Source organism: Canis lupus, chromosome 3 (assembly GCF_048164855.1).
Source record: "Canis lupus baileyi chromosome 3, mCanLup2.hap1, whole genome shotgun sequence".
Taxonomy (NCBI): Eukaryota; Metazoa; Chordata; class Mammalia; order Carnivora; family Canidae; genus Canis; species Canis lupus.
This window is the reverse complement of record NC_132840.1, coordinates 25,024,075-25,050,140: the sequence shown is the minus strand read 5'-3', so window position 1 is coordinate 25,050,140 and position 26,066 is coordinate 25,024,075. Positions and strand designations below refer to the sequence as shown.

Here is a 26,066-nt window from a genome sequence, read left to right as displayed (position 1 = left end):
TTTGTCTGGCTTTGCTTTAGTGGCCTTGGGTAGAGTGGGGAGCTGTAGGTGGGACCCTCCATATGGCTCTCCCACCCCTGTACAAGAGGCCGACGAGTGGTACCTGGCAGAGGAGCAGGTGGGGTGGGTGGTATGAGGTATGCATGTTCTCAGGCCCCACCCCACAGAGTTGGAATCTGAAGTTTTAAGTTTTCTTTTTAAGTTTTTATCTTGAAATAATTTTAAACATACATAAAAGTTGCAACTTGTGTGGATTCTATAGTTATGTATTTGTGTACACCAGCACCCTCCACGTGCACTTCCTAGTTAATTGTATGTAACTGGCTAAGTCGGGAAACCACCCTGACGTTATTTACTTGCAGTGCCTCCGTTCTTCCAGCCTGGACAGTCCTTCTCATTTGTCTTTGTCACCTGGATGGTCTTTTTTCTTAAGGGTTAGAGAAAATGAGCGTGCGTGAGCCAGGCAGAGGTGGGGCAGAGGAGAGGGCAAGGGAGAACCCCAAGCAGGCTCCACATCCAGCGCAGAGACTGACACGGGGCTCCATCCACAACCCTGAGATAAGGACTAGAGCTGAGATGAAGAGTCAGACGCTAAACTTTTGAGGCCCCCAGGCCCCTGACATGGATGGCCTTGAGGCATGCTGGCCAGTTATTTGGCAGCCTGCCTTTCCACTCAGGCTGTGGTGACATTTTCACACAAGAGCGTTGAGGTCACAGCTATTGGCAAGCGTCCCCATGCTCGAAGCTAGGTGCATGGTGTTGCCGGTTGTTCCCCGGGTGGGGGTGGGGGTGGTGTGGGCCAGGCATCTCCCCTGTGACGTTGTGTTTTCCTCCTCTGTGGAGTATCTTGTGGGGAGCAATTTTAAGACTGCCAGCGTCACCTACAGGGCTGTTGTACTCGGCCCTGATGCTTGTGCTCCTTGGTGAATCTTCCTGGTAACAGTATTTGTGGTGATTTCCTATTTGTGGTTCTGTTTGAAGGAAGAGTTTCTTCTTTGCACTTACTGTGTTATATCTGTGTCAGAGCGGACCTGTGGGTATTTCTGCTCTGTGTGGACCAGACGCAGGTCTACCCTAAAGAGGCTCAATCTCACCACCCCTCTCCTCACTGGCAGCAGAACCTGCCTCTCCTCAATCCCCCTCCCCCCAATCCCTGCCCCTTTGTCTCTACACAAAGCTCTTGGAACTGCTATTGGCCCCCAGCTGAGCAGAGGACACCATGCATGGTCCTTCCTTGGCCTCCCATTCTCATCCACACTGCTTCCCACATCCTTGTGTCCCCCTGGTGCAATGATTTGCTGCTCTTCTATTGTGGGTGCCCCCATCTTGCTGGGCCTTGATTTGGTGTTTGTATGAAATGTGATGGAGGCTTAGATTTGGACCCCTCGGCCTCCACTTGCCCACTGGCTGGAGAAGGGTTCCCTGGACTCCACGGCAGGCACCCCCACCACCCAGGCCCCTTGCACCTGCGCACATCTGCGTGTGCATCCCGCCAGGGGAGGGGTGGCCCATCTCCCCACCCCCACCCCATTTCCCTCACTCAAGAAAGGTCTCGAGCTTGGAACAAGGTTGAGCGGAAATGGAAATAAGCTGTAGCAGGACAAATGGAGAGTAGATAGCAGAGAGCTGCCTGGGACCAGATGGGTTTCTGGGTGGCACCACGGCTATGGCCTGTCTCTGGTGTGATGAGGGTTATTTCAAACCTTGAAAAAAATGCTTCCACGTAGCAAATTTGGTGTGCTACCTCCGCAACCCACCAGAGGGCCCCTTCCAGCAGTCTCCGCCAGAAAATCCTGTGGCTGCCTGAAGGCTTTCTGGTGGCTGATGGGGCCAAATCAGGGAGGAACCTTTACTTGCTATTTTTTCCTTGAATGTTAAATTGACCCAAAGTGATCAGCAAATACCCAGCAGTGTCCCTTCTGGTCATGTCAGATCAGCCTGGGAATGAGAGGCAGGGACCCTCACGGAGGCTGGGGGGCTGTCCAGTTTCAGGTGGGGGCTGTGCAGGGCTGGCTCTTCCTTTGCGGGCATTTTGGGCCCAGGGCATCTGGGCAGGGGAGCTCCTCCCTCACTATTAAAGCCTGTGCCTGTCCACATGGGGTGTTCCCAGAGGCTCTGGTCTAGAAAGGGGGTAGCAGGGCCAAGGGGCAGATGTGAACACATGTGTGTGCATGAGGATGTGGGGAGGGATGTGGGCACATGTGTGTGCATGAGGATGTGGAAGGGGTTTGCATACGTGTATGCGTAAGCATAGGCTTTTGTACACATGCATGAGTACACATGTAAAGGTGTGCCTTCCTGCAGGTGTGTGTGTACCTGGGAAGGGGGCACCAGGAGCCTAGACTGCGTTTATAAAGACTTGAGCCCATGCAGAGCACTTTCAAAGAGGCTGAGCCCTTTCTGGTCCTACTCTTCCAGGACGCAGGCACTCCTGTGCCTTCAGGTCCAGCCTGGGACCGTTTGCACAGGATTTGCCCTCGGATGCTCAGAAACCCCCTCCAGGGACACACATCCTCATGATTCAGAAGGGTTGTTGGCCTTTATTGACAGTACAGTGTGTGTTAGTCTGGAAGTGCCCACGCCCTACTGCCTCAGGTGAGCCCAGGTACCTGCTCAGGAGAGCCCAGGCTTTGTGCATGGGGAGCAGCATCCTGGAATCTCTCTGCACTGAGGGCCACAGTATCCCCAGAGCTGTAGGAGCCCAGGAGGTCCGGACCCCAGAGCATCATAGGAGACACAGGCCGAGGAGGACGGTGGTGAGGGAGGCCAGCAGGACCCTTGGCTGGTGGTGGAAGCTGGGGGCCTCTGAGTAGCCATAGTTGGTCCTGCAGGAATCCTGCAGCTTGTCCAGGGAGATGGGCTCCTCCTCGGGAGTTTGTGTGTGATCACTCACCTGGGGACAGACACAGGTTGGGCTGCCTGCCTGCCTGCCTGCATCCCTCCCTCCCAGCAGAGAAAGCTGGGTAAGCACAGCTGCCCCTCCTCACCCGTTCCACTGCCTCGAAAACCCGGAGCAGGTTGTTGGCCAGGACACCCCTGACCTCCGCTTCTGTCCACTGCCTCCTGAGTAGCTCAGCCACCAGGTCTGGGTACTTGGACACGTCTTCAAGCCCCAAGGGGAGCCTGAGGTGAGGGCAGAGAGAACCAAGCTCTGCATCCTAGGGGTCAGGGCCTCAGAAGCCTGTCCACCTTCCCACAAATCACTGAGCTGCCCATGCTCCCATCCCAAGGCCTTTGGGGCCCCAATGGAGTGGCTTCTAGAGTGAGACATACTTTGCCTGGTCACAGTTACACACTTTCCAGCTTCAGACTCTCATAACATGTTTATGGGAGGCATGACCCATCTCATCCACAGGACACTGGCCTTGCCCCTTACCTGGAGACACCATCAAAGTCCCCACCAAAGCCCACAGCTCCAGCTCCTGCCACCTTCTTGATGTGATCCAGATGGTCTGCCAAAGAAGGCAACAGGTGTGGGTCCTGGGAGCAGCCCTCCCCTACTCAGCTCCTGGGGCCACTCACATCTGCCTACCTGCTACTTGGGACAGGGTGGCCTCCTTTTTGCAGGAAACGTAGTCATTGTAGAAATTCACCATCACCAGGCTACCTGTCTGGTTCTGCTTAGGAGAAGGGTGGAGCAGTGGGCCAAGAGCAAGCACCGCACCTCAGGACCAGTCCAGGGAACAGGGCAGACGGCCCCCAACCCCAGCCTGTCCCCTAGCCCCTCACCACCAGCTGAAGCACATCATCAGGCACGTTGCGCCGGTGCTGACACAGGCTGTAGGCCGAGGAGTGGCTGAAGAGGACGGGAGCCTTGGACAGACTAAGGGCATCCTTCATGGTGCTCACAGACACGTGGGCCAAGTCAATGATGACCCCCAGCCGGTTCATCTCCTTCACCACACGCTGCATGGACACAAGGCTCAGCGGCCAGCCTTCTAGGGTTCACTGAAGCCCCCCATGACAAGGCCAGGCATGGGGAGGAGCGGATTTGGGCAAGGGCCTGCTGGACCAGGTATTAATGAACTCTTCAATGGCTAGGAGATGACCCACAGGTTCCAGGGAACACCCACCCTGAGACAACCCCTGCTAGCTCCAGCTGACTGAACTGAGGGCCTGAGAGACAGGACCCTGTGTCCTGGTCACTTCTCTGAGGGTGACAGTGGTCTTTGCTGAATGCCCTCCCTCACCTGGCCAAAGGGTGACAGGCCTTGGCTCTCGCCCTTGTCCTCTCCTGTGTCCACCAGCCAGTTGTCAGCCCTGGGAGAGCAGAAAGCAGGTATCCCAGGGGCAGAACAGTCATCCTGGTCCTCCCACACCTAGGACTCCCGGAAGGACAGCAAGGTGCCGGAGAGAGGCAGACCCTCGTTTGGCCCGTGGGCCCTCCTGTGCGCACTTACCAGGGTGTGTTGCAGCTGTGGGTGAGAGTCATGTACCGCATGCCCAGGTGGTAGAGTGTCCGCAGGACGCCCAGGCTGCTGTCTATGGAGTGGCCCCCCTCCACACCAACAAGACTGGCTATCTTCCCCTCCTGGAAGGCCTGCCGGATGCCTGTGGGGAGAGCCAACTGCGGCGGAGTGTCCCTGGAGCCTCCACATAAGGCATATCTGGGCAGCTCTAGCTGCTCTGTTGAGGGCTGGGGCTGGACCAGGACCCACCTGTGCTGTTGGTGACACACACAAAGGTCTCCGGGTACATCTGGCACATGCGATGGATGACATCGATCTGCTCCAGTGTCCTCTTCACAGCGTCTTTGTTCTGGGTGTCACAGGGTGTGTATGCGGACCAGAACTAGGGGCCACAGGGGAGAGGTGCTAGTAGGGAGGCTCTGGGTCCCACCCTCACAGGCATGTGGGCATCGGGCTCCCCTCCCATCTTGGAAGCCCTCCCATGGCCTGTGTGGCTCTCCAAGTCCCTTCCAAAGACCTGTGTCTTCAAGGGGCTTAGGAGGTCCACGGCCACCAGGGAGGACCTGCACCATAGCCCGGACACAGAGGAGGGGTGAAGGGACCCCAGCACAGGCAAATGTAGGGCTGGGCTGAGCCATACCTGGCCCCCCACAAAACCAGCCTTCAGCTTGGGGATGTTGGTGTGTGTGTGGGTGAGACTCGTCAGGTTGGCCGCCTCAACCTGAAGCTGGTTGTTGAACCTGGTTAGCAGCTGCCAGGGCAGGTCGTTGTGCCTGGGGAAGGCCAGAGAAAGGCTCAGAGGCCAGCCAGGATGGCCCCATGGACCTGGGGCCTCCAAGCCTCCGAACAAAAGCCAGCCACTGGGGTGACAGACTGCTCCTTGTGTGAACACACCTAAGCACAGATTAGCCGCTCCACGGTGCTCCACACCCAGGCCAGGTAACGGAGCTGAGAGAACCTCTGGGAGGTCTTCCCTGCGAGGACCCTTCCTGGGGAAGAGGGAGGAGCAGGGGCAGGAATTCCAACAGTCTGTGACACTGGGTAGCTGGGTGTGGGACGCTGAGAGTTTGCACAAGATGAAATCCTCCCCTTGCAGGGAGGGGGCGGGGATGTGGGTGTGGCCTGCCTTTGGAGACCTGGCTCCCCCACCCCACCCCACCCTCCTGTGACTGCTGGAGCAGGGCATCAGGGACTCTGTGACAGCCCCGCCCCATTTCCGAGCACAGCCTTCTATGCTTGCACAGCACTGAGGCCCATCTGAGCCTTCCCAGGAGCCATAGGAGCTAGTGCTTTGGAGGGAGGCTGGGGCGGGGAGGGAGGGGGAAGGAGTGGGGCTGAATGTCAGCAGCTGGTCTGGGCTACAAAGGCAGAACCCACAGGGCTGGACCCAAGAACCAGGAGTTGCCCAAAGGAGGAGAGACCTCTGGGATGCCTGGTCTCCCTCGGTTGCATAGACGGAAGAGACATGGGCCAGGGAGCTGGTTGGAAATGCAGAGTCTCGGGCCCATCTCAGACCTGCCAGCTGGAAACTGCGCTGGAATCAGCGAAGTCTGGAACTCAGGACACCTGTGAAGGCGCTCCTGCTGGATCCCTAATACAGTGCCAAGGGGCCTTCGTCCTGGCGCTTCGCCAGCCCTCCCAGCCCCATCCCAGGGGGCACTGCCCTATGTGGGTGGCCACTCCTGGTTTTGAGACCGCTCCTCCCAGGACCAGCAGCCCCAGGCTCACCCCCCATCTAGTTCCCATCTCCAACCCCTCCTCCCACCTCTCAACTCAGTTTTTCCACCTGGAACATGGGGATGCTTTGGTACTTTAGAGTACATGGGAGGGTAGATGAGGACCTCAGGCCAGCCACCCCTGGGTGGAGCTTTTCCAAAGCAAGTTGGGCCCAGACCCTGGAAGCCCCCCCTGCTCTCTTGGGGGGCTCCTGTCATAACTGTGTTTTGATGGGACAGGGTGTGGGCTGGTGGTCAGGACGCCTTTGCTGGTGGAGTGGTGGATGGGGTAGGTAAACTTCAGAGTACCAGGGCCTCTGGGGGCAGGGCGGGGCAGGGCCTTGCACAGGACTTTGCCCTACCCCCACCCCCCCACCCCACCCCCCGTCCCCGCCTCCGAGGTTGCCACACCCTCTAGCTGTCAGCCTGGAAACCACCAGGAGGGAGGGGCACTTTCACTGGAACCCACAGCAGGGAACAGAGGCCACCTTCGGCCTGCTGTCAACACTGCTGTTCTAGACCCTGCTGGATCCACCCTCCTTATCTGTGAGGCCAGGGCAGCGTCCTCAGAGGTGACCGGAGGACCCTGTCCCATTCCAAGGGGACAGGTGACAAGTCCCAGCCCTTGAATGACAGCTAGCTATTGTCGGAGAGATTACTGGTGGCTTCTTATCTCCACCTTTTTCTTAGTAACAGAAACCCCTATTTTTGGCCATTTGAAATAGAGATAGGGATCCCTGGGTGGCGCAGCGGTTTGGCGCCTGCCTTTGGCCCAGGGCGCGATCCTGGAGACCTGGGATCGAGTCCCACGTCGGGTTCCCGGTGCATGGAGCCTGCTTCTCCCTCTGCCTGTGTCTCTGCCTCTCTCTCTCTCTGTAACTATCATAAATAAATAAAAATTAAAAAAAAAAAAAAGAAATAGAGATACTTTCTTGCCCCTGTATGGCGGGTATGGCCATGTGACAAGTTCTGCCGTTTGGGAGCTTCCGAAAGCTCTCCTTCACAGACAGCTGTAGCTCAGTCCGTGTCCTCCGTGTCCCCTGCTCACTCCTGCTGGCTGGCATGCCGATGGAGACGGCCGCTTATAGCAGCCCGTGACCATTATGAAACACCACGCCGGGCCTCCCTCTGGATGTCTCTCGACTTGGGTCTCTTGCCCCAAGAGTAATGCAGGTAGCTGATACCCAAGCGTTGGGTTTGGTCCTGTCAGCCTCGTCTTCACTTTGTAGCTCTCTGGACTATCTCAGGTCCCCAGACTCCAGTTCCCTGAGCATTCCTGGCTGTCTGGGCCCTTGGATCCAACTCACCTGTCATGTGGGCCTCAGGAACCCCACTCTGTGCCCAGCCACCCCTTGGCCCTGAGAATCAGGGAGCAGAGCAGCTTCCCTGACTCACACCTTTGGCATCTGCGCATTCGCTGGCCACCGACCAGACAGCGGTGGCTCCGTCCCGGGAGGGCGGGAGGGGTACCCAGGTAGCAGCCTCTGAGGAGACTTGGCCTCACCCTCCTCGGAGCATGTATGAGGGGACCCTGGGGCCAAGGAGGAGCTACAGGGAGGGAGGGGTGCACGACCTCCTTTCTCTTGGGCCACCGCAGCTCCCTGGGCTTCCCATAGAATGACATAGCCCATTTTCTTAGTTTTTTGTCCAACAAAGCCCAGAACACCTGCCAAATAGTAATAACTGGAGCATTCACCGAACAGTTGCTGGGAGCAGACAGAGACACACACGGGTGCCCTCCTAACGGTGCTGCACCCAGGGTGTGCTAGTGCATGCCACAGGCCACTCTTGGGCGGCACACACAGGGGTCCAGTTCCTGCTGTCTGCTGGTTGGCAGGGGAACCGCAGCAGAAGGGAAGCAGGAGTGGGTGTGGTGTGTGCACAGGTGGCATTTCACACAGGGGTCAGGAAAGGTGGCCTGAGCAAAGCTCAGGAGGAGAAGAGAGTGGGAGCATGGGTGTGAGGACAAGCGGGGACAGTGGGACCTGCCTGGAGCATCTGGGGGTGTGAGGATGGCCAGGGGGGGTCTTGGGGGCTGAAAGCAGACTTGGGCTCTACTCTGAGCTCAGTGGGAGACGCGGCGAGTGGAGGGTTTGAGCCAGAAGGACCGGAGCTGGAACTTATATCTCCCACACTCCCCTGGCTGCAGCTCTGAGCCTGGACCTTGGCTGGCGGAAACCAGGACAGAGGCTCACTGGTGACCCGGTGGAGGTGGAGGTGAAGTGGGGGCAGGGAGAGAGGGTGGGTGCAGATGCAGGACATAAGCTCTGCTGGGGCAGCTGTGACACCAGAGGCACAACAAGATGGGAAGGGGTCTGCAGGAGTGGGTGCGTCAGGGAGCACACCAGTGAGGTCATGCTAGGCAGACAGCACAGAGGTGACCCAGGGGCCCCTTGCCTGGTGAGTCACCCCCAGGTGGATACGTCTCAGAGGAGGGTCACAAGGGCCAGGAAAGGCCTCCCGGGGGCTGGTGGCAGACACCACCCTTACCCACAGCTTCAGGTGAAGCAGCAAAGGCCCAGTGAGGAAGTATGGCCCCTTGGATTTTGTGGCTAGTTGGAGGCATGCCCAGGGCCAGGTGCCACCATCTTCTACCCCCAGCACCCACTCCAGGCTGGGATCTGGCACCTACGGGCACAGGGGGGTCAGGTTGTAGGACACCCCAGGTGCTGCTGAGAGCCACAGGGGCTTTGCAACTGCTCCACTCCTGCTGAAGCTTTGGAAAGCCCTAACAGACCTCACAAGGAAACTGAGTCCCAGCAGAGATAGGTCTGTCAAATCAAGGGCACATGAGCTCCTGCCCCTGCAGCCCCAGATCCCTAGTCCCAGGACATGTGGCCACTCACCCGTCGATGACAGGTGTGCCCCGCATGATCCTCTCAGCCTCATCCCGGAACCGGTCTCCAGCACAGATGGCCACCAGGGGCCAGAGCCACCAGCTGATCCACATGACACAATCCACCAGGCTGGCCTGTGCACGGCGAGGTCCAGCGGAGGCCGTAAGGAGCTGCTGTGTGTGCTGGAAGAGAGAGCAGAGGTCTTCAGTCTGGCTGATTGTTGCCAGGAGCCGTCCCATTCAAGGCTCCCAGTGTTCAATCAGTAACCAACACTTCCCTGAGAAGGGGGCGGGGGGTGCAGATGGAAAGCCCTGGACCCTGTGGGCTGGGTGCAGCTGTTGGGCCATAAAGGAGGCTGCTGATGCCAAGAGACTACCCAGAGCCCCGGTGAAAGGGCAGCTTGGGAGAGGCCACTCAGGGTAAGTGGTCAACCAGTGGTCGTGTTGTTACTGTCACCACACCCCTTTATTTGCCTGTAAAAATAGCTTCAGGTGAGCATGGAAGATGGCATGTGGCCCCGGATGCTCCCACCACACCTCACCTAGTGCTCCTGGCCTGCAGCCCTCAGCGTCCCGGCCACCCCGACCCCGGCTGCAGAGCAGGCTGGACCTGGGGGTTTAGGCCAGAAATCTGGAGCGTCAGCGTTTTGCAGCCCTGCTGCCCACTCAGGGCCCCTGGTGCGTGGTCACTGCCAGAACCAGAGGATCCTGGTCCCAGGCTGGGCCACCATCCAGGGTTCTAGGCGGCAGCAGGACTGGGAGGGAACCAGGCCAGGAAGGCTAGTGAGGGGTGTGGGTGAGGTAGGGAGACCCCAGCTGCTCTGCGTCCTCAGGGCCCTCTCAGGGATGGGGCGGCACGCAGACCCTGTGCCCTCCTGGGTTCTTGACGCCCCAGCTTCTGGACAGCACTGGCCCCTCAAGCAGACCAGCCCTGCAGAGCCCTCGCTGGGTCCCCAGCACCCCCGAGGACAGACCTGAGAAGGGAGGTCGTGTCCCAGCCCTGGCTCTGCCACCATTAGTGGTGTGTCCGTGCCTGGACTTCTGCCCATTTGTCCCCGTGGAAGTGACAGCAGGAAGGCCCCTGTGCAGCGTTGGCAGCCCTTCTCCACCCAGCACTCTCAGCAGACCACGGGGGCGGGGGGCTGTGACGAAGCATGACCTGTTGGAACCACACGTCCCTGCACGGGAGACACGCACACAGCTTCTACGGCCACCTGCCTCCGACCCCCATGACCCGTCTCCCCGACACCTGAACGCTGCTTCGTGGGCATTTCGGGCTCTCGTGCCGGCACACCTGCCTTTTCCACTGCCCACTCCCCTTCTCTGGGAACCTCTCCTGGAATCCGTTCTCTGTTTTTATGAACATGTGCCTACCCCCTATTTTCCTATTTATTTCTAACTTTATTTTCTTCTCCTTCTTGCTTCAGAGTTGGATCTTTAAAAAAAATATATTTTATTTATTTATTCATGAGAGACACAGAGAGGCAGAGACCTAGGCAGAGGGAGAAGAAGGCATGCGAGGAGCCCAATGTAGGACTCAATCCCAGGACCCCGGGATCATGACCTGAGCCAAAGGCAGATGCTCAACCACTGAGCCACCCAGGTGCCCCTAGAGTTGGATCTTAAAAGTGCATAATTGTATTTTATTAGCCTCATCTGAGCATGTTTCTCTTTATTTATTTTTATTTTTTTTAAGATTTATTTATTTATTAATTCATGAGAGACACACAGAGAGAGAGAGGCAGAGACACAGGCAGAGGGAGAAGCAGGCTCCATGCAAGGAGCCTGACGCAGGACTCGATCCCAGGTCTCCAGGATCATGTCCTGGGCTGAAGGCAGAGCTAAACCGCTGAGCCACCAGGGCTGCCCAACATGTTTGTCTTTAAATATGATCGTTCAAGCCAGTGCAATGGCAGTGGTGCTGGGTCCACTGTTTCTTGTCCTACCTCCAGGCTCCTCCCCTGTTTCTTGCATTTGCCAAAATTTTCAGGTTATTTCAATTCCTCTCACAATAGCAAGTTCCTTATTTTCTCCTCTCTAGATAGGTATTTATTCTAATTTATTTCTCACTTGTCTACAGTGCTTTCTCGTACCATTCTCCAAGAACGGTGGCATCCTTGTGAACTCACACGGATAATGGGCCCAACCCTTTCTTGTCTGCCTTCCAGTACCGTGACACCCGCAGGTCAGATTTCATTGTCTGTACATGGTCTCTCTGGGTCAAATTCTCTATCCCTTTATCCTCCCCATGTGACTCTATGCTTGTCCTTTGAACCCTGCCTCACCCTTGATTTTGACCTTCTCTCCATTTTCAAATTCAGAATTCATTGGCTTTAATTATTTTTAAAGAAATTTAATTCTAGGGAAGCCTGGGTGGCTCAGCGGTTGAGTGTCTGCTTTCAGCTCAGGGTGTGATCCCGGGTCCTGGCATCGAGTCCCACATTGGGCTCCCTGCATGGAGCCTGCTTCTCCCTCTGCCTGTGTCTCTGCCTCTCTCTGTGTCTCTCATGAATAAATAAATAAAATCTTCAAAAAAAATAAATTCTGGGCAGCCTGGTGGCGCAGCGGTTTAGTGCCGCCTGCAGCCCAGGGTGTAATCCTGGAGATGGAGACCTGGTATTGGGTCCCACATCAGGCTCCCTGCAAGGAGCCTGCTTCTCCCTCTGCCTGTGTCTCTGTCTCTCTCTCCCTGTGTGTGTCTCTCATGAATAAATAAATCAATAAAATCTTAAAAAAAAAAAAAAAAAAAGAAAAGCTTTAAAAAAAAATTCTAGGGGCATCTGGGTGGCTCCTATTGGTGAAATGTCTGCCTTTTGCTCAAGTCATGATCCCGGGGTCCTGGGATCAAGTCTAGCATCGGGCTCCCTGCTCCGAGGGGAGTCTGCTTCTTCCTCTGCTTGTGCTCCCTCCCTTTCTCTCTCAAATAAATAAAACCTTTTAAAAAAGAAAAGAGTAGCCAGTAGTTTTGCTGCACATGTACTAATGGGTGGTAAACCACCTTCCCTCAGAACTTGAGGGCTGTGGTCCGCCTGTGCCGAGGTGTTGATGGGGTATCCTGTGCAGGTCTGAGCCCTGGGTCTTTGTGGGGAGGGGATGTGTTTTCTGTCCACAATGGGCCCGAGTCACCTCCTCATCCTGGGCCTTCTGCAGTTTTTCCATGGGGTGTCTTACTCTGAGGCTGTTTTCCATCCCACTAGCTCAGCATCGGGGTCTACTGGTGAGGAGTCTGCGTGTGGTAGAGGGGCGCGCTAGCACTCCTTCCCCACCACTGCTCGCTCTCCTCTTTCTGGCACTGCTCTCCGCAGGAACGCTGGACCTCCTGCGTCCATCCTTTAGGTCTCCTCTTGTAGGTTTTCTTGTGCTTTTATTCTCTGCGCTAAGAGATTGCCTCAGTTTTGACTTTGAGCACTTTTAATCTTTTCTTTCAGGAATTACATATTTAATCTCCCAAGAGTGGTCCCCTGGGTTTTTGCTGTTGATGTCTTCCCCTCAGCACCCTGTTTTTGTTATGGAAACAATGCCTGATAGCAGAGGTTCTGTTTTCTTCTGTTTACCAGAAGATAATCTGTTTCCTCTGACTCATTTTCCCCCATAGTTTATCTGGACCTTTCCATGATTTCCTCAATCCAACTGGCCATCTCTTTCACTTCACATTTAAGAAGGCAGTGACACCAAAGCTGGGTGTGCTGTATAAACAGGCAGGCTCTTCACTCAGGTTTGGTGTAAAATGAGCCAGAGGGAGGCCAGCGTGATGATGGGGACCCCTCAATGCCAGAACTCCTCCCTGATTTCCAAACAAATGAACAAATAAGCAAACATTTAGAGAAGCCCCTCCTGGCTCTAGGATCCTGCGTTTAGGTGAGCGTGAGTTGGGCAGTCAGCCAATGCTGATTGGGGCCATCTTTCTCACTCTACCCCTGCAGCATGAGAGTGGAGTTCCTTTTGGGTGTCTGCTGGGTGGGCTGCCCGTCCGTCCCCTGCAGCCCTCTCTGTAAATATTCCCAATGGATCTTCCTCACTCGGCTTCCTAGGTGGGCTCTTCCATCCTATTTTTCATTCCCAGAAATGAATAGAAATCTGCCTGCTGTTGGATGCTCTCCACTCTCTGATGTTGTGAGTTCTTTTGGATTCTCTTCTTACCCAATGCACGAGAACAGGGATGCTTGTCTTCTCTTCCATTATCTCTGGGGGATGCAAGTGTGGCACTTATGAAGGTTTCTCATAGCATTTTCTTCTCATTCCAAGTCCCTCCACTTGCTGTGGTGGCTACACCCAGTACGCATCTTTACATCCTCATGTCGTAGTGCTTCAGGGAAAGCCAGGGGCCCGCCTGGTCCAGGCCCCTCATTTTTAAGGACTCACTATGAGGAGACAGGTAAGGAGGTGGAAATAGTGCTTCGTGAAGAGCACACACTTCAGAATCAGTCCAGTGTTCAAACCGCTGGCTGTGGCAGATTGCATCTCTCAGAGACAGCTGCACCAACGCCTCCCAGCCCGTAGGCTGTCCTCACAGTGAACCCTGACCCCTCTGCTGGGACCTCCCTGCCTCGCTCTCCCAGCTGGTAGGTGGTGGCAGGCATGACTTCTGTGCTCTCTGTCCTGTTCGCCCCTGGAAACCTGCCAACACCCCTAGCACAGCCTGGATACAGGCCTTCAGGTGATCCCAGCTGAGGCCCAGACCCTGGAGGTCAGAGACTGGCTGCCTCCCACCCCCGGCCGCTGATGAAATCTCAGCCCACAGGAAAAAAGAGTGCCAACACGCTCATATGCACTAGCTGCTACATCCTGGGATCATTTGTTACACAGCATAGAGGACTGACACACTGGCCATTTCCTGTGACCAGTGACTTCTGTTTTCTTGTCAGTGAAATGGGGATGAAGAATCCTAACCTCATAGGACCTCTGGGAAGCCCTTCACGAGTGCCACTCTGTCTGTGCCCCAGGGTTGCTTCCTTTCAGGGAAGAGAAAGCTCTCATGCCCACTTCTCATCTCAGTCTCACTCACATGATGTTGGATAATGACTGTGGGTGGTCCTCAACCCGTGGGATGGAAGCCAGGGACAGTGCTCTTGCCAGCAGTTCCTGGGAGGATATCCTGAGACCACCCTGACCAGGCCCCTCTCATACACTTCTCTCCTCCTGGCCCCCTGGCCATTTCCCATGGACGTGGCCTCCACCCAATCCTTGTCTCAAGCCCTGCTTTCAGGGGAGCCACTCAGTAGTTTGCTTTAAATTGTAGCTCTTTTTATTTAAATAAAGGGAAGAGTGTTATTAGTTGAGAAGTCAGCATCAGAAACAGAAGGAACACAGTGAAAAGGAATACGTGGGAACAGAACATCTCAGCCTGAGCCACAGGGAGGTCGCACACAGAAACCGACAGCTTTCCTGTCCTGGGAGAGGTCATGGCCCAGCTGGTGGGCAGAGCCTCCTTGCAAACCCCCTGCACAGGCAGCTGGGGTGCTACCTTGGGGGCCGAGAGTCTCTAGGCCCTGTCGTAGCAGCACCAGGGAATGAATTACCAGCTGGAGCTCACCAGAACTGCATCATGGCAGGGGACCCAAGGAAGCCCCTCCCACCAGTTTCTCCTGCCCTCGTGCCTCCAACCAGCTCACAGCAGCATGGAGGTCCCAAGACCCACGACCCAGCATCCCTCAAGGACACATGCACTGTGGTACACGAGTAAGCACATACGGAGATATACACACACATAGAAACATGCCAACAGGGGATCCCTGGGTGGCGCAGCGGTTTAGCGCCTGCCTTTGGCCCAGGGCGCGATCCTGGAGACCCGGGATCGAATCCCACGTCGGGCTCCCGGTGCATGGAGCCTGTTTCTCCCTCTGCCTGTGTCTCTCCCTCTTTCTCTGTGACTATCATAAAAAAAAAAAAAAAAGAAACGTGCCAACACAGCCCACCACACACCTCCCACATGAGCATGCGTTCACACCCCCCACACACACTGTGAAAGCAGAGTGACACATCCCATATATACCTGCACAGTGACACGCACACATCACTTGCATGCAAACATGCCCTGCCCCTGTAACAAGCATGTGCACACCCCATCCACATCCACATCTACATATCCTTGCATCTCCACAAGTGGACACATGCAGACACACTGGCCCATGACCCACACACTTGCACACATGACACAAACATCACAGACAAGAATGCCTGGACACACCCCAAACCCAAGCATGCAGACATGTGTACATACTGATGGACACACGCATGCATACTTTTCCACATGTGATAAGCAAACACACACTCGGCTGTCTAGATGTGTGCAAACATAGAGACACCGTTCGTAAGCCCACACACACTCAGACGTAGGCACATCCATGTGATCACACACCACATGCACATATGCCCTGTCATATGCACGCATAGCCCGCCCAAGCACCTGCAGCACAGCCCTTAGCCCCAGTGACCACTGATGGAGCCTGGCATGCAATGGCCTCAAGTGGGCCTGGAGAGACGATGGAGCAGGGCCAGGTGATGTGTTCCTGAGAGAACTCAGGGTGCAAGGGCAGCTCCAGCCTTTCTCCCAGGCTACACTGGCCCTGGAGTGTCCTCAAGCCCCTCAACCTTCCAGGCCCAGTCAGGAGGCCACCACACTGACCTCTATCCCCCAGAAAGCCTCGCTTCCCAGTGTCTACACAGATAACATCTTTGTCCATCCAACCTTTGGGAGTTGTGTTCAGGCTGGTGGCTTCTCCATAGCCTTCCTGGCCCTGCATTGTCCCCTACTCCCCAGGGGAGACCACAGAACCCTGCTGGCCACCTCCACTGCTCTGAGCCTCATGACCTACTGTCCATATGGCAGTGGGCCTCCCTCAGGGACTTCCCCAAGATGCTCCTATGAGGAGCTGGCCCCTTAGCCTCAGCTGGGAAGGGAGGGCTCCAGCCTTGTCGCTTTGTCTCACCACTTCCCCAACTCCAGAAGTGAACCCTTTTTATTTGAGACAGAGAGAGAGAGAGAGAGAGAGAGGGAGCAGGAGGTAGGGTAGAGGGAGAGGAAGAGAGAGAATCATCAAGTGTATTCCCCTCTGAACACGGAGCCCTATGACCTATGAGGTGGGACTCGAACCCAGGACCCTGAGATTTCGACCTGAGCCAAAATCAAGAGTCAGATGCTTTTTTTTTCTTTAAGATTTTATTTATTTATTCATAAGAGACACAGAGAGAGAGAGAGAGAGAGAGAGAGAGAGAGAGAGAGGCAGAGACACAGGCAGAGGGAGAAGCAGATCCTTGTGGGAAGCCTGATGCGAGACTTGATCCCAGGACCCCGGGATCATGCCCTGAGCCGAAGGCAGATTCTCAACTGCTGAGCCACCCAAGCGCCCCAAGAGTCAGATGTTTAACCAACTGCTCCACCCCAGTGCCCCCAGAAGTGACCTTTTTATTCCTCTGCTGGTATCCAACTATTCCCCAAGAATCCCAAAACCCAGCCAGCTGGGCTTTGCTCACCCCACTCACAATGTACTCACTGGGGCCCCCTCCCCCTCCCCCTCCACAATGCACTCACTGGACCCTTCCTCCTCCTCTCCCTCACACACTCATCTGTTTGGTATGACTGAACTTGCCTCTGTCTCCCCAGGTCAAACTCCGAGGCTCCCTGGGCATACAGCAGGCACCTACTAATGAACTCAGCCTCATCCGGATGCCGAACAGGGGTGGAAGGAGACAGGCCTCCTAGGGCCTTAGAGCCCTGGCCCCAGACCCAGTTCCCGGTCTCCCCAGGACTCACCGTGGACAGGCTGGGGTGCTCTCTCGGCGCCTCTGGCGTCGGCTCCCGGATCCTGAGGGCTGGGGGGTTGTGTTTGTTTCTCCAAGTTGGTCCCTCCCCTGAGTTCTCCAGCCAGCTTCCCTCTCACATAAAAAGCCACCTCTTTAAAAACAAATTCCCCCGGGGGCCTCACAATGTACCCGTGGCAAGGAGAGGGACCCAGGGGCTTTAATGCCTTACACATGTCAGTTGGCTGTGGTTTGTGCAGACACGCAGGAGGCCCGTCGGGCTGGTGCATTTGGCCGTCCCAGGGGTGGGGGGTTTCCTGTCCCACAGGCTGGGCCCCAGGCCCCAGGGCAGCAGGAATCTGCTTGGAGCGGACCCCCCAGACAGTAATGCAGGGTGTTCACAGGTCAGGTGGGTGGGCAGCATTGAGCTCCAGGGAGGAGGGCAGGGAGCGGGAGGCTCATTGACCTCACCTGGGACCCTCCCCAAAGGCTCAGCAGCCCCCAGGCAGCAGGCAGCCTGTCACCCAAGGGCCAAGGATGCCCACCCAGACATTTCTTCCAGTTCCCAACCTCTGCCCACTGCCCTCATGCCCTGGGGTCGGGAAGGACCTTCTATGCCCTCTCTCGGACATAGGAACAGGGTTGGCCCTTGTCTGGCCCAGAGGCTGGGGGCCCTGGGTTTCATGTGTGTAATGGGAGGCAGGGAGGCAGGTGATTACACACACACACACACACACACACACACACACACACACATTCCAGCTACTAGAGGATCACATGCAATCATGGATCAGAATGTCTCCTGGCAGAGCCACGGGGACTTTCAAAATCAAGAAGATCTCTCTGGGGACCAACTGGTAACTGGGGAATGGCTTCACCAAGTGGATTCAGAAATCTGAGGCTGGGTTAGGGGCACATGCCTTCAGGGGGGCTCCCCCAGCAGGTAGCAAGCTGTCCTGACACCCACGGGGCAAGGGACACAACTCTGCTAGACAGGGCCCAGAGCCTGGGATGGAGACCCAATGGGGGGCACAGCCACCCTTCCCATGATGGCCCTCCCTCTGCCCCCCTGCCCTACCCCTGCCCGCCTCTGCCCTGCTGTGCCGCAGTCACCTGTCTCTGAACAGGAGTAGCCCCTGGTCAGGCCCTGAGTGAAGGGTTCGTACCAGACCTAGAGGAACATGCCTCGGTGATGCGGTCTGGGGGCTGGGCAAGGGGCTCTGACAGAGCTAGGGATCCAGGCTGGGGGCAGAGCTGGCAGGGCCACCTGGGGACCAGTGACAGAGGCCAAGGGTGTCCAAGGGAGGGGTGCTCCAGGGAAGGCGGAGGCAGAGCTGAGTGTCCTCTGGGCATCGCAGAGCAGGAGGGCAGAGGGGAGCAGGGGAAGGGCAGACGCAGGTGCCTGCCTAGAGGACCACCCCCCAGCTCCACACTGGGTGGCAGAGCGTGTCCTCTGGGCCTGCCCTGGGGCCCTGACATCACCAGGGCGACCCTCTTGCAAGACCCTCAGTGAGGGACAGGGCAGGAGGCCCCCATCTATTGCTGTCACTGACCTTCAGGAGAAGAACCAGGTACAGGGCAGGGAGACAAATTTCTACTTTTAAGTTATTACTTTTTGTACTGTTTGAAAATTTTAGCATGTACATGAAAATGGAAAAATCAAATTAATTAAAACAAAAAAGAGGCCGCCGAGGGGTCAAGCAGGTCTCCTACTCTGCACAGTGACCTGAGGGGCCTAGAGTCCCCGCTGCCTCTGCCCCCAGCTCGCCCTGAGCCCTCCGTCCATGGGGGGTAGATGAGCACCCCCATCTTGTCCATGGTTGGACTCCCAGCAGGGTCAGGAGTCCCAGGGAGGAGAGAGGAGGACGCAGGTGCAGAGGCGGGAAAAGTCACTGTGCTGGGCAGGAGCTCTGGCCTCGTGCCCTGGACAGTAGGGTGAGGACAATGGTGCCCAGGATGATGACACTGGAGATTTGGGGAAGATCATGTGGAAATGCCTGGGGACTCTTGAGCACCGTGTGTGGGACCTCTGTGTCCGAAAGCCCTAAGCTTGAGCTGAGTCTGGGGGGCACTCGGGGTCCAGGCCAGGGGTGAGGGGTCAGTCCAGGGGCTGCCAGTTTTCCTTAGAGTGGCGAGCCCCAAGTGACAGCCATCCCCACTGACCACCCCACTGCCCCTCCGCTGCTGCCCCCTGGTGGCTGGGCTCCTGCAGGGGTGGCCCGGAGGTGACTTCTGAGAGCCCTGCAGACACGGGGCGGGGGATGGGGGTAGGGGGTGGGGGGCGCTGCAGGAATGCTGCAGGAGGGCTGTTCAGGTGCTGTCCGCCCTCTTTCCCAGCTCTGGAAACAGGCACAAACAGCACACGCCCAGACCACAGGGTTCTGGGGCTGCACTTTGTGCATTATTCCATGTTTTGACATCACCCAGGACAGTGTGAGAGGAGGAGAATATCTGGACCTCCCCTGCCTGCCCTGTCCCCCGGGAGCTGGAAGCCCCTCGTTGCATTGCACCGTCAGAGGCCACCCACTGCAGCTTCTGGCAACTACACCTGCAACCTGCTTCCCAGTGGGTGCTAGTTAGACACATCATTCGGATCCATCAGGACTCATCGGGGAGTCCTTGTATAGACGGGGGCTGAGGCCCAGAGAGAGGCATGCCTGGGAGACCTGTGCATGTCAGGGGGCAGCAGATGTCCCCTCCTGCCCATGACATCAAACACCACAGACCTCCCCGGGGCTGGACACAGCCAATGACAATTCTGAATCTCAGGGGAGACCCCATGCATTAAGTTCGCCTCTCCCCGCTGAAAACAGCTCTACTGCATATCAGTGAGGACACTTGCAAGCTCCCCAGGCACCAGGCAGTGTCCTCCCCAGCTGGTCCTGGCATGTCCCTGCTCCCACCCAACTGTCCCCTCTCGGTCCCCTGAGTCCAGACTCTGCTCCTGCTGTGAGCACACAGAGAATTTAAGTGTGTCCCTCCTAGTGTCTGTGACAGTGATGCCCACGGAAAGAGGAGAATGTATATGTGCTGCCGAAGTGAGCACAAGAGGAGAATGAATGAGAAAAGGAAAAGTAATACAAGCTCCTTGAAAAATAAATAATCTTTCAAACATGATTTCGCTGGATATAAAATTAACTCTGAGACACTCATTACCAGCAGAACACAGAGGGAGGCGGAAGGCAGAGGTCTTCAGGGTCATTGCTGACTGGGCTCAGTCCAAGAGGAGGAGGCCCCAGTGACCAGCCAGACGCCCCGGGCAGGGGCGGGGCTCAGAGCGTCGGTGGGTTTGATGCTCCAGAATATTTCCTTACCTCTAATGGCAAGATAAGGTGGAGGAAACGTCTGCGCATTAGATACAAAGAATATGCCCTGAGTATATTTTGACTATTTTGTGAGTTATCCTTGCAAGAAGATCTGGTTTGGCCCCATGAGGGCAGAACATTCTGAGATTTCTGGGAGAATCAAGCAACCCTTGTCATCCTGCCAAAAATGGACCCTAACATGTGGGCTGCTTTGACATTCATTCATTCATTCATTCATTCATTCATTCAACAAACCCTTTCCACCTGATGGAAAGAAAGCACACTTCTTTCCACAGTGGGAAGGGCAGGGACCCTGCTCTCCGGCAGGTGGAATTCCAGGACAGGAAGGCTTCCTGGAGGAAGAAGCCAGTCAGCTGAATCCTGAAGGAGTAGGTCGGAACCTGTGAGGCAGAGAGATGTCAGGCAGCACAGGCTGGAGAGGCCAGCAGGGGCCTTGCCAACCTGGGCAGGCCTGGACCTCATCCTAAGAACAGCACAGAGGGGCTTTGACGCAAAGAGGGGGTGTAGGGAGGAACTCTACATCAGGCAAAGTTTTTTGCTGTCTCTAGATGATGGGGCCAACCACGGCTCTCCCACCTTCTAGAATCCTGTCTGTTTCTGAGGTCCCTTGTCTCCCAGCCATGCCCTGCTGAGCCTGGGTGGGGCCCAGGGGCAGAAGAGATGCTCTTGCCACTTCCCCTCTGGACAACACCATCCTGGGCAGCAGCACCCTCAATGACCCCCCTCAGGTGGGCGTGTCTCCAGCCAGGTGCTCTGGTGGCCTGGGCCAGCCCCTCCTCGGGACATCCCTACTGCACAGGCCGCACCCCAGCCACCTTCCTGTCCTCTCAGGCCTCTGCCCAGGAAGGGGAAGATGGTCTGGTCCGTTCTCGTGCTGCCTCTTTGGATGTGGGGAAGGGGAGGGGGGCAGAGGCAAAGAAGGGTCTCACACAGGCTATGGACTGTTCCCCTGGGAGGAGCCCATGCTATCGGCCAAAACCGTCACTAAGTTGTGGCAAGGAAACACCTGGGCATATCTGGGGACAAGACCCCACGCTCCTCCCATCAAACCAAGTCTGTAGACTCTGAAGAGCAGAGGCCAGGATGCAGGATGCCCGGGGGAGGGAGTCAGCAGCCCTGCGGGCAGGAGGCGGGGGCTCCAGCCAGGGTGCCCAGCTCCAGGTCTGTCAGTGGTGGCCGGTGAGCGGCTGAACCGGAAGGTCTCACATACCTCAGTGGTAGAAAGGCCTGCATGAGAGTCTCTGCCTCGCACCCAAATGTCCACCGCCCCCCCCCCCCCGCCGTGTGCTGGCAGGGACCCACTCTCTGTGGGGAAACGCGAGGGGTGGGCCTGACAGGGGAGGCTCTGAGTCACTCCCACACCTGATACCCAGTGGCAGGAGTGACCCCAAGAATATCCACGTGCAGGAACTGGTGCTCAGTGAGGGCACATGTGTTGGGGATGCTAGCATGTCAGAGTGGGCTCTCCACGCTCCCCGAGGCTGCAGCCCAGAAGAGGGGTGAGCCAGCCCGTGCCCAGGAGGTCATGATGGGGGTGTGGGGTGATGAGGAGGAGCCTCTCTCTCCTGGAGCAAAGAGCCAGGCTGCCCAGACAGACCACCTGGAGAGAAGCCTTGCCTCCCCTCTCTGCTCATCTGGGGAACATTTTGTTTGTTTCTTTTCATTCTGTTCCAGGACATTGGGGCCAAATTTGACCTTTTGTCCCCAATAATTCTTCCTGAACATATCTGCTTCTCCAGAATACCTCAGCACTGGGCTGGGCCCTCCCTCCTCCCTTCTAAGTGAGGGTGCTGAGCAGCCCCTGGCTTCCTCACCGCCAGCTTGGGGGCTGGGCCTTTCCCAGCTTGGTCACTGCAGGAGGGGTTGTTGGAGAAAAATGAGAATGTATGTCGGCTGCATTTCCTGCCACCAGCCCCACTTAAAATGAAAACAGCTGGATGAAATCCTGAGTAAACAGAGGCAGATGGCAGAGCCTGCCAGCCAAGCACATTTCAGAGACAAACACAACCAGACACTGGTTAAAGTGTGCAGGAAGGATTTTAATCAGTGATGACTAGGGCACCAGGGAGAAGACCTGGGGGAGGGAGGGGGGCGCTACACTGGGCTTGTGCAGGGGGATGGCATTCACGGGGAGAATGAGAGGTAGGGACAGTGAGTGAGGAAGTAGAAACCGACAAAAAGCAGGAAGGGCCCCCACAATGAATTTGCCATAAGAGTTGGCGAAAAGCAGGGCAATGAGGATGTGTAAGAAAACTCTGAGCTGCTGTTCAGGATCCCCGAGTCCGCGCGCTCCCTCCAGGGGCCGCGGAGGTCTTGTTGGCTTCTCAAGACGGTACCGGAGAGAAGCTGCTAGCCGGCAACCTAGATCATTTATAATTTAGGTCTAGTTTCTCAAAAGGCCCAGAGGAAAAAAAAGAATGACATTTCCTCTGGTCTGAATGTTCTCTGATCTAAGAGCTCCAACTGCTGTCTGCTTTGGTAAAGAGACAAGCTGTTCTATCAGTTCCATTCCTTAGGACAGCGCTAGAAGCTACAGAATATGGAAATGAAAACATTGAAATTCAGATGCACTCCCTCTACTTTTTGGCCTAAAGCTGTTAGATGATCCATGTTTATGTGAAGTGTGTGACTAAAATATGTTATTAAAAGCTACCACATTTAGGACAGCCTGGGTGGCTCAGCGGTTTAGCGCCACCTTCAGCCCAGGGTGTGATCCTGGAGACCCAGGATCGAGTCCCACGTCGGGCTCCCTGCATGGAGCCTGCTTCTCCCTCTGCCTCTCTCTCTCTCATTCTCTCTCTGTGTCTCTCATGAATAAATAAATAAAATTAAAAAAAAAAAAAGCTACCACATTTAAAAGCTGGGGCAAGGGCAGCCCCGGGGGCCCAGCGGTTTAGCACCGCCTGCTGCCCAGGGCGTGATCCTTGATTGAGTCCCACGTCAGGCTCTCTGCATGGTGCCTGCTTCTCCCTCTGCCTGTGTCTCTGCCTCTCTCTCTCTCTCTCTCTGTGTGTGTCTCTATGAATAAATAAATACAATCTTTAAAAAAAAAAAAAGCTGGGGCAGGGGCGCCTGGTGGCTCCATCAGGAAAGCATCTGCCTTCGGCTGGGGTCAGGAACCCGGGGTCCTGAGTTCGAGTCCCACATCAGGCTCTGCACTCAGCTCCCTTCTCCCTGTCGGCCCCTACCCCACCGCTCGTGTTTTTTTTCTCTCTCTCTCTTTTGCGTGGGAGAGGCTAATTTCCAGCTCTTCCCCATTAGGCACCCCCCAATCCAGCCTGAGTGGAGTGGAAGCCTGCTGGGTCCCCAGCACTCCCTCCCGGCTCCTGACTTGGCTGAATCCAACTTATCCTCATCTTCTCAACCTCAGTTAGATGTCCCCTACCCCCAGGCAGTCCTCCTTGCTTTACCACATATCCCCTCAAACTCCCATTACTATGACCTCACCCCCACTCTCCCCCACCCCTCACCTCTCTTCACTCTCTCTGAATGAATGAATAAATAAATCTTTTAAAAAAAGATTTTATTTATTCATGAGACACACAGAGAGAGAGAGGCAGAGACACAGGCAGAGGGAGAAGCAGGCTCCACACAGGGAGCCTGACGTGGGACTCGATCCCAGGTCTCCAGGATCACGCCCTGGGCCAAAGGCGGTACTAAACCTCTGAGCCACCGGGGCTTGCCCCAGGTTGGAATTTGTACCTCATATTCTACAAATACTGAGTAGATCAATGACTTGAATAATGGAAATAAAATCAGAAAGTACTAGAAGAACATGCAGAATAACTGTCTAGAAGCCATTAGAGAAAAATAGATTTTCCTGTGTAGAACAAAATACTAAGTGGCCAGAACATCATTCAGGAAGATAAGAGACCAGTGACAAACTAGGGGAAAAAAAAAATATATATATATATATATATATATTTAAAGATTTTATTTATTCATGAGAGACAAAGAGAGAGAGAGAGGCAGAGACACATGCAGAGGGAGAAGCAGGCTCCATGCAAGGGAGCCCGATGGGGGACTCGATCCCGGGTCTCCAGGATCACGCCCTGGGCCGAAGGCGGTGCTAAACTGCTGAGCCATCCAGGGATCCCCTGGAAAATATATTTGTAATAACGCACACAGCAGACAAAGTGCTAGTATAGAAGCAGTTCTCAGAATCACTTTCTTTAAAGTATTTTTTTAAAGATTTTATTTATGCATTTGAGAGAGAGCACGAGCAGGGGGAGAGGGAGAAGCAGGCTCCCCGCTGAGTGGGGAGCCCGACACAAGACTTGATCCCAGGTCTCCGAGATCACGACCTGAGCTGAAGGCTCAGCCAATGGAGCCCCTTAGAATCACTTTTAAAAAGGAAGCTGTCCAACAGAAATATGGACAAAGGGGGATCCCTGGGTGGCGCTGCGGTTTAGCGCCTGCCTTTGGCCCAGGGCGCGATCCTGGAGACCTGGGATCGAATCCCACGTCGGGCTCCCGGTGCATGGAGCCTGCTTCTCCCTCTGCTTATGTCTCTGCCTCTCTCTCTCTCTGTGTGACTATCATAAATAAATAAAAATTTTAAAAAATGGACAAAGGATACCAATGAAAGATGACAGAAAAAAAAATCCCTTGGCCGGCTGATTAAAATGCTTGACCTCATGCAGAATGAGGGAAAGGCAAATTAAGCCAGGACACCACTCCTCTTGCAAAATGATTGACAAAAACCCAACGGTTAATTGAAATCAAAGTTGCGTTTGCCCATTGAACAAGCACCCCACATGGGGAAGCGTGTCCTGCAGATGTTACACCGCACATACATACAAGACTAGATGCAAGAGGGTGTTTGTAGGAGGAGATTCGCTGCAACATTGTTTGTTATCTAACAGACCACCCCGACGCTCCAGTCTGTTCCTCAGGAGCCTATGTGTCCACTGGGCCCAGCCTAGCGCTCCTGCTCCTGGGGTGTCAGCTGGGTCATTTCTGGGGCTGCCTTTTGGGGCTTGGCTGGTGCTAGAATGTCCCAGACACCTTCACTCCTCTGTCCCGAGCCTCAGCTGGGTGGCTGGGCGACCAAGGCCCTGGCTGGGCCTCCCCCCAGCAGGCTCCTGCAGGCCACTGGCTGAAACTGCTAGAGCCTCACAGCCTTATTTCTGTCACATCCGGTTGGTCAAACCGAGTCACACGCCAGCTGTGGCATAGGGGAAGAGTGTCATGCACACGGGAGGGGGTAGTGACTTTCTGAATTCCTTTTGGAAATAACCTATCATATTTTAACAGCAAAAGAGTGTAGAGAACCAGCGTCCACCCAGAGGAGAGTGGTTAAAAAAAATCCCAACAGGGCAGCCTGGGTGGCTCAGCGGTTTAGCGCCGCCTTCAGCCCAGGGCATGATCCTGGAGACAGAGGATCGAGTCCTGCATCAGGCTCCCAGCATGGAGCCTGCTTTTTCCCTCTGCCTGTGTCTCTGCCTCTCTCTGTCTCTCTCTCTCTGTGTGTCTCCGTGAATAAACAAATAAATAAATATTAAAAAAAAAACCCTACAGGTATTCTTCATGCTATTAAACAAATGTGGACGCTCTCTGTAGGCTCACGTGCAAAAACCTCCAGGCGTTGTTCACGCACACACCATTGCACGAGGAGGGAAGGTAAGGGCCGGGGGCTGCCTAACGCAGCCCAGCTGGAGCACATGCACACAGTGACAGTGGTTACCACTGGGCAACGTCTCTGGGGGCAGCTTGCTAAAACTGATTAGTTTTTAATTTTTTAAAGCTGTACATTTGGTTGTTTGCTTGTTTATTAAATGAACTCTACCCTCAACGTAGGGCTGGAACCCACAACCTCAAGATCAAGAGTCACATGCTCTACCTGCTGAGGCAACCAGGCGCCCCTAAAACTGATTTCTTTGTACTATGAAAGGATATTACCATACTCACTATTCACAACAACCACATTTTTAGGTTTATATAAAAATTACAGTTTCAGGGGCACCTGGGTGGCTCAGCCAGTTAAGCATCTGACTCTTGATTTCGGCTCAGGTCATGATTTCACGATCATGAAATGAAG

The 26,066-nt window shown here is 55.4% G+C and overlaps 1 protein-coding gene across 1 annotated transcript; it reads right to left on the bottom strand.

The window, feature by feature from the left end:
* Positions 1–2,520: 2,520 nt before the first annotated feature.
* Positions 2,521–16,843, bottom strand: DPEP1 (dipeptidase 1). Its single transcript, XM_072819654.1, has 11 exons — positions 16,714–16,843; positions 8,971–9,143; positions 5,050–5,182; positions 4,659–4,791; positions 4,401–4,551; positions 4,191–4,260; positions 3,730–3,906; positions 3,533–3,617; positions 3,377–3,452; positions 2,988–3,123; positions 2,521–2,893 (listed from the first exon to the last, which is right to left on the bottom strand). The coding sequence occupies exons 2-11, from the start codon at positions 9,072–9,074 to the stop codon at positions 2,726–2,728; spliced, it is 1,233 nt and encodes a 410-aa protein (XP_072675755.1). The 5' UTR covers positions 9,075–9,143; positions 16,714–16,843; the 3' UTR covers positions 2,521–2,725.
* Positions 16,844–26,066: the final 9,223 nt, after the last annotated feature.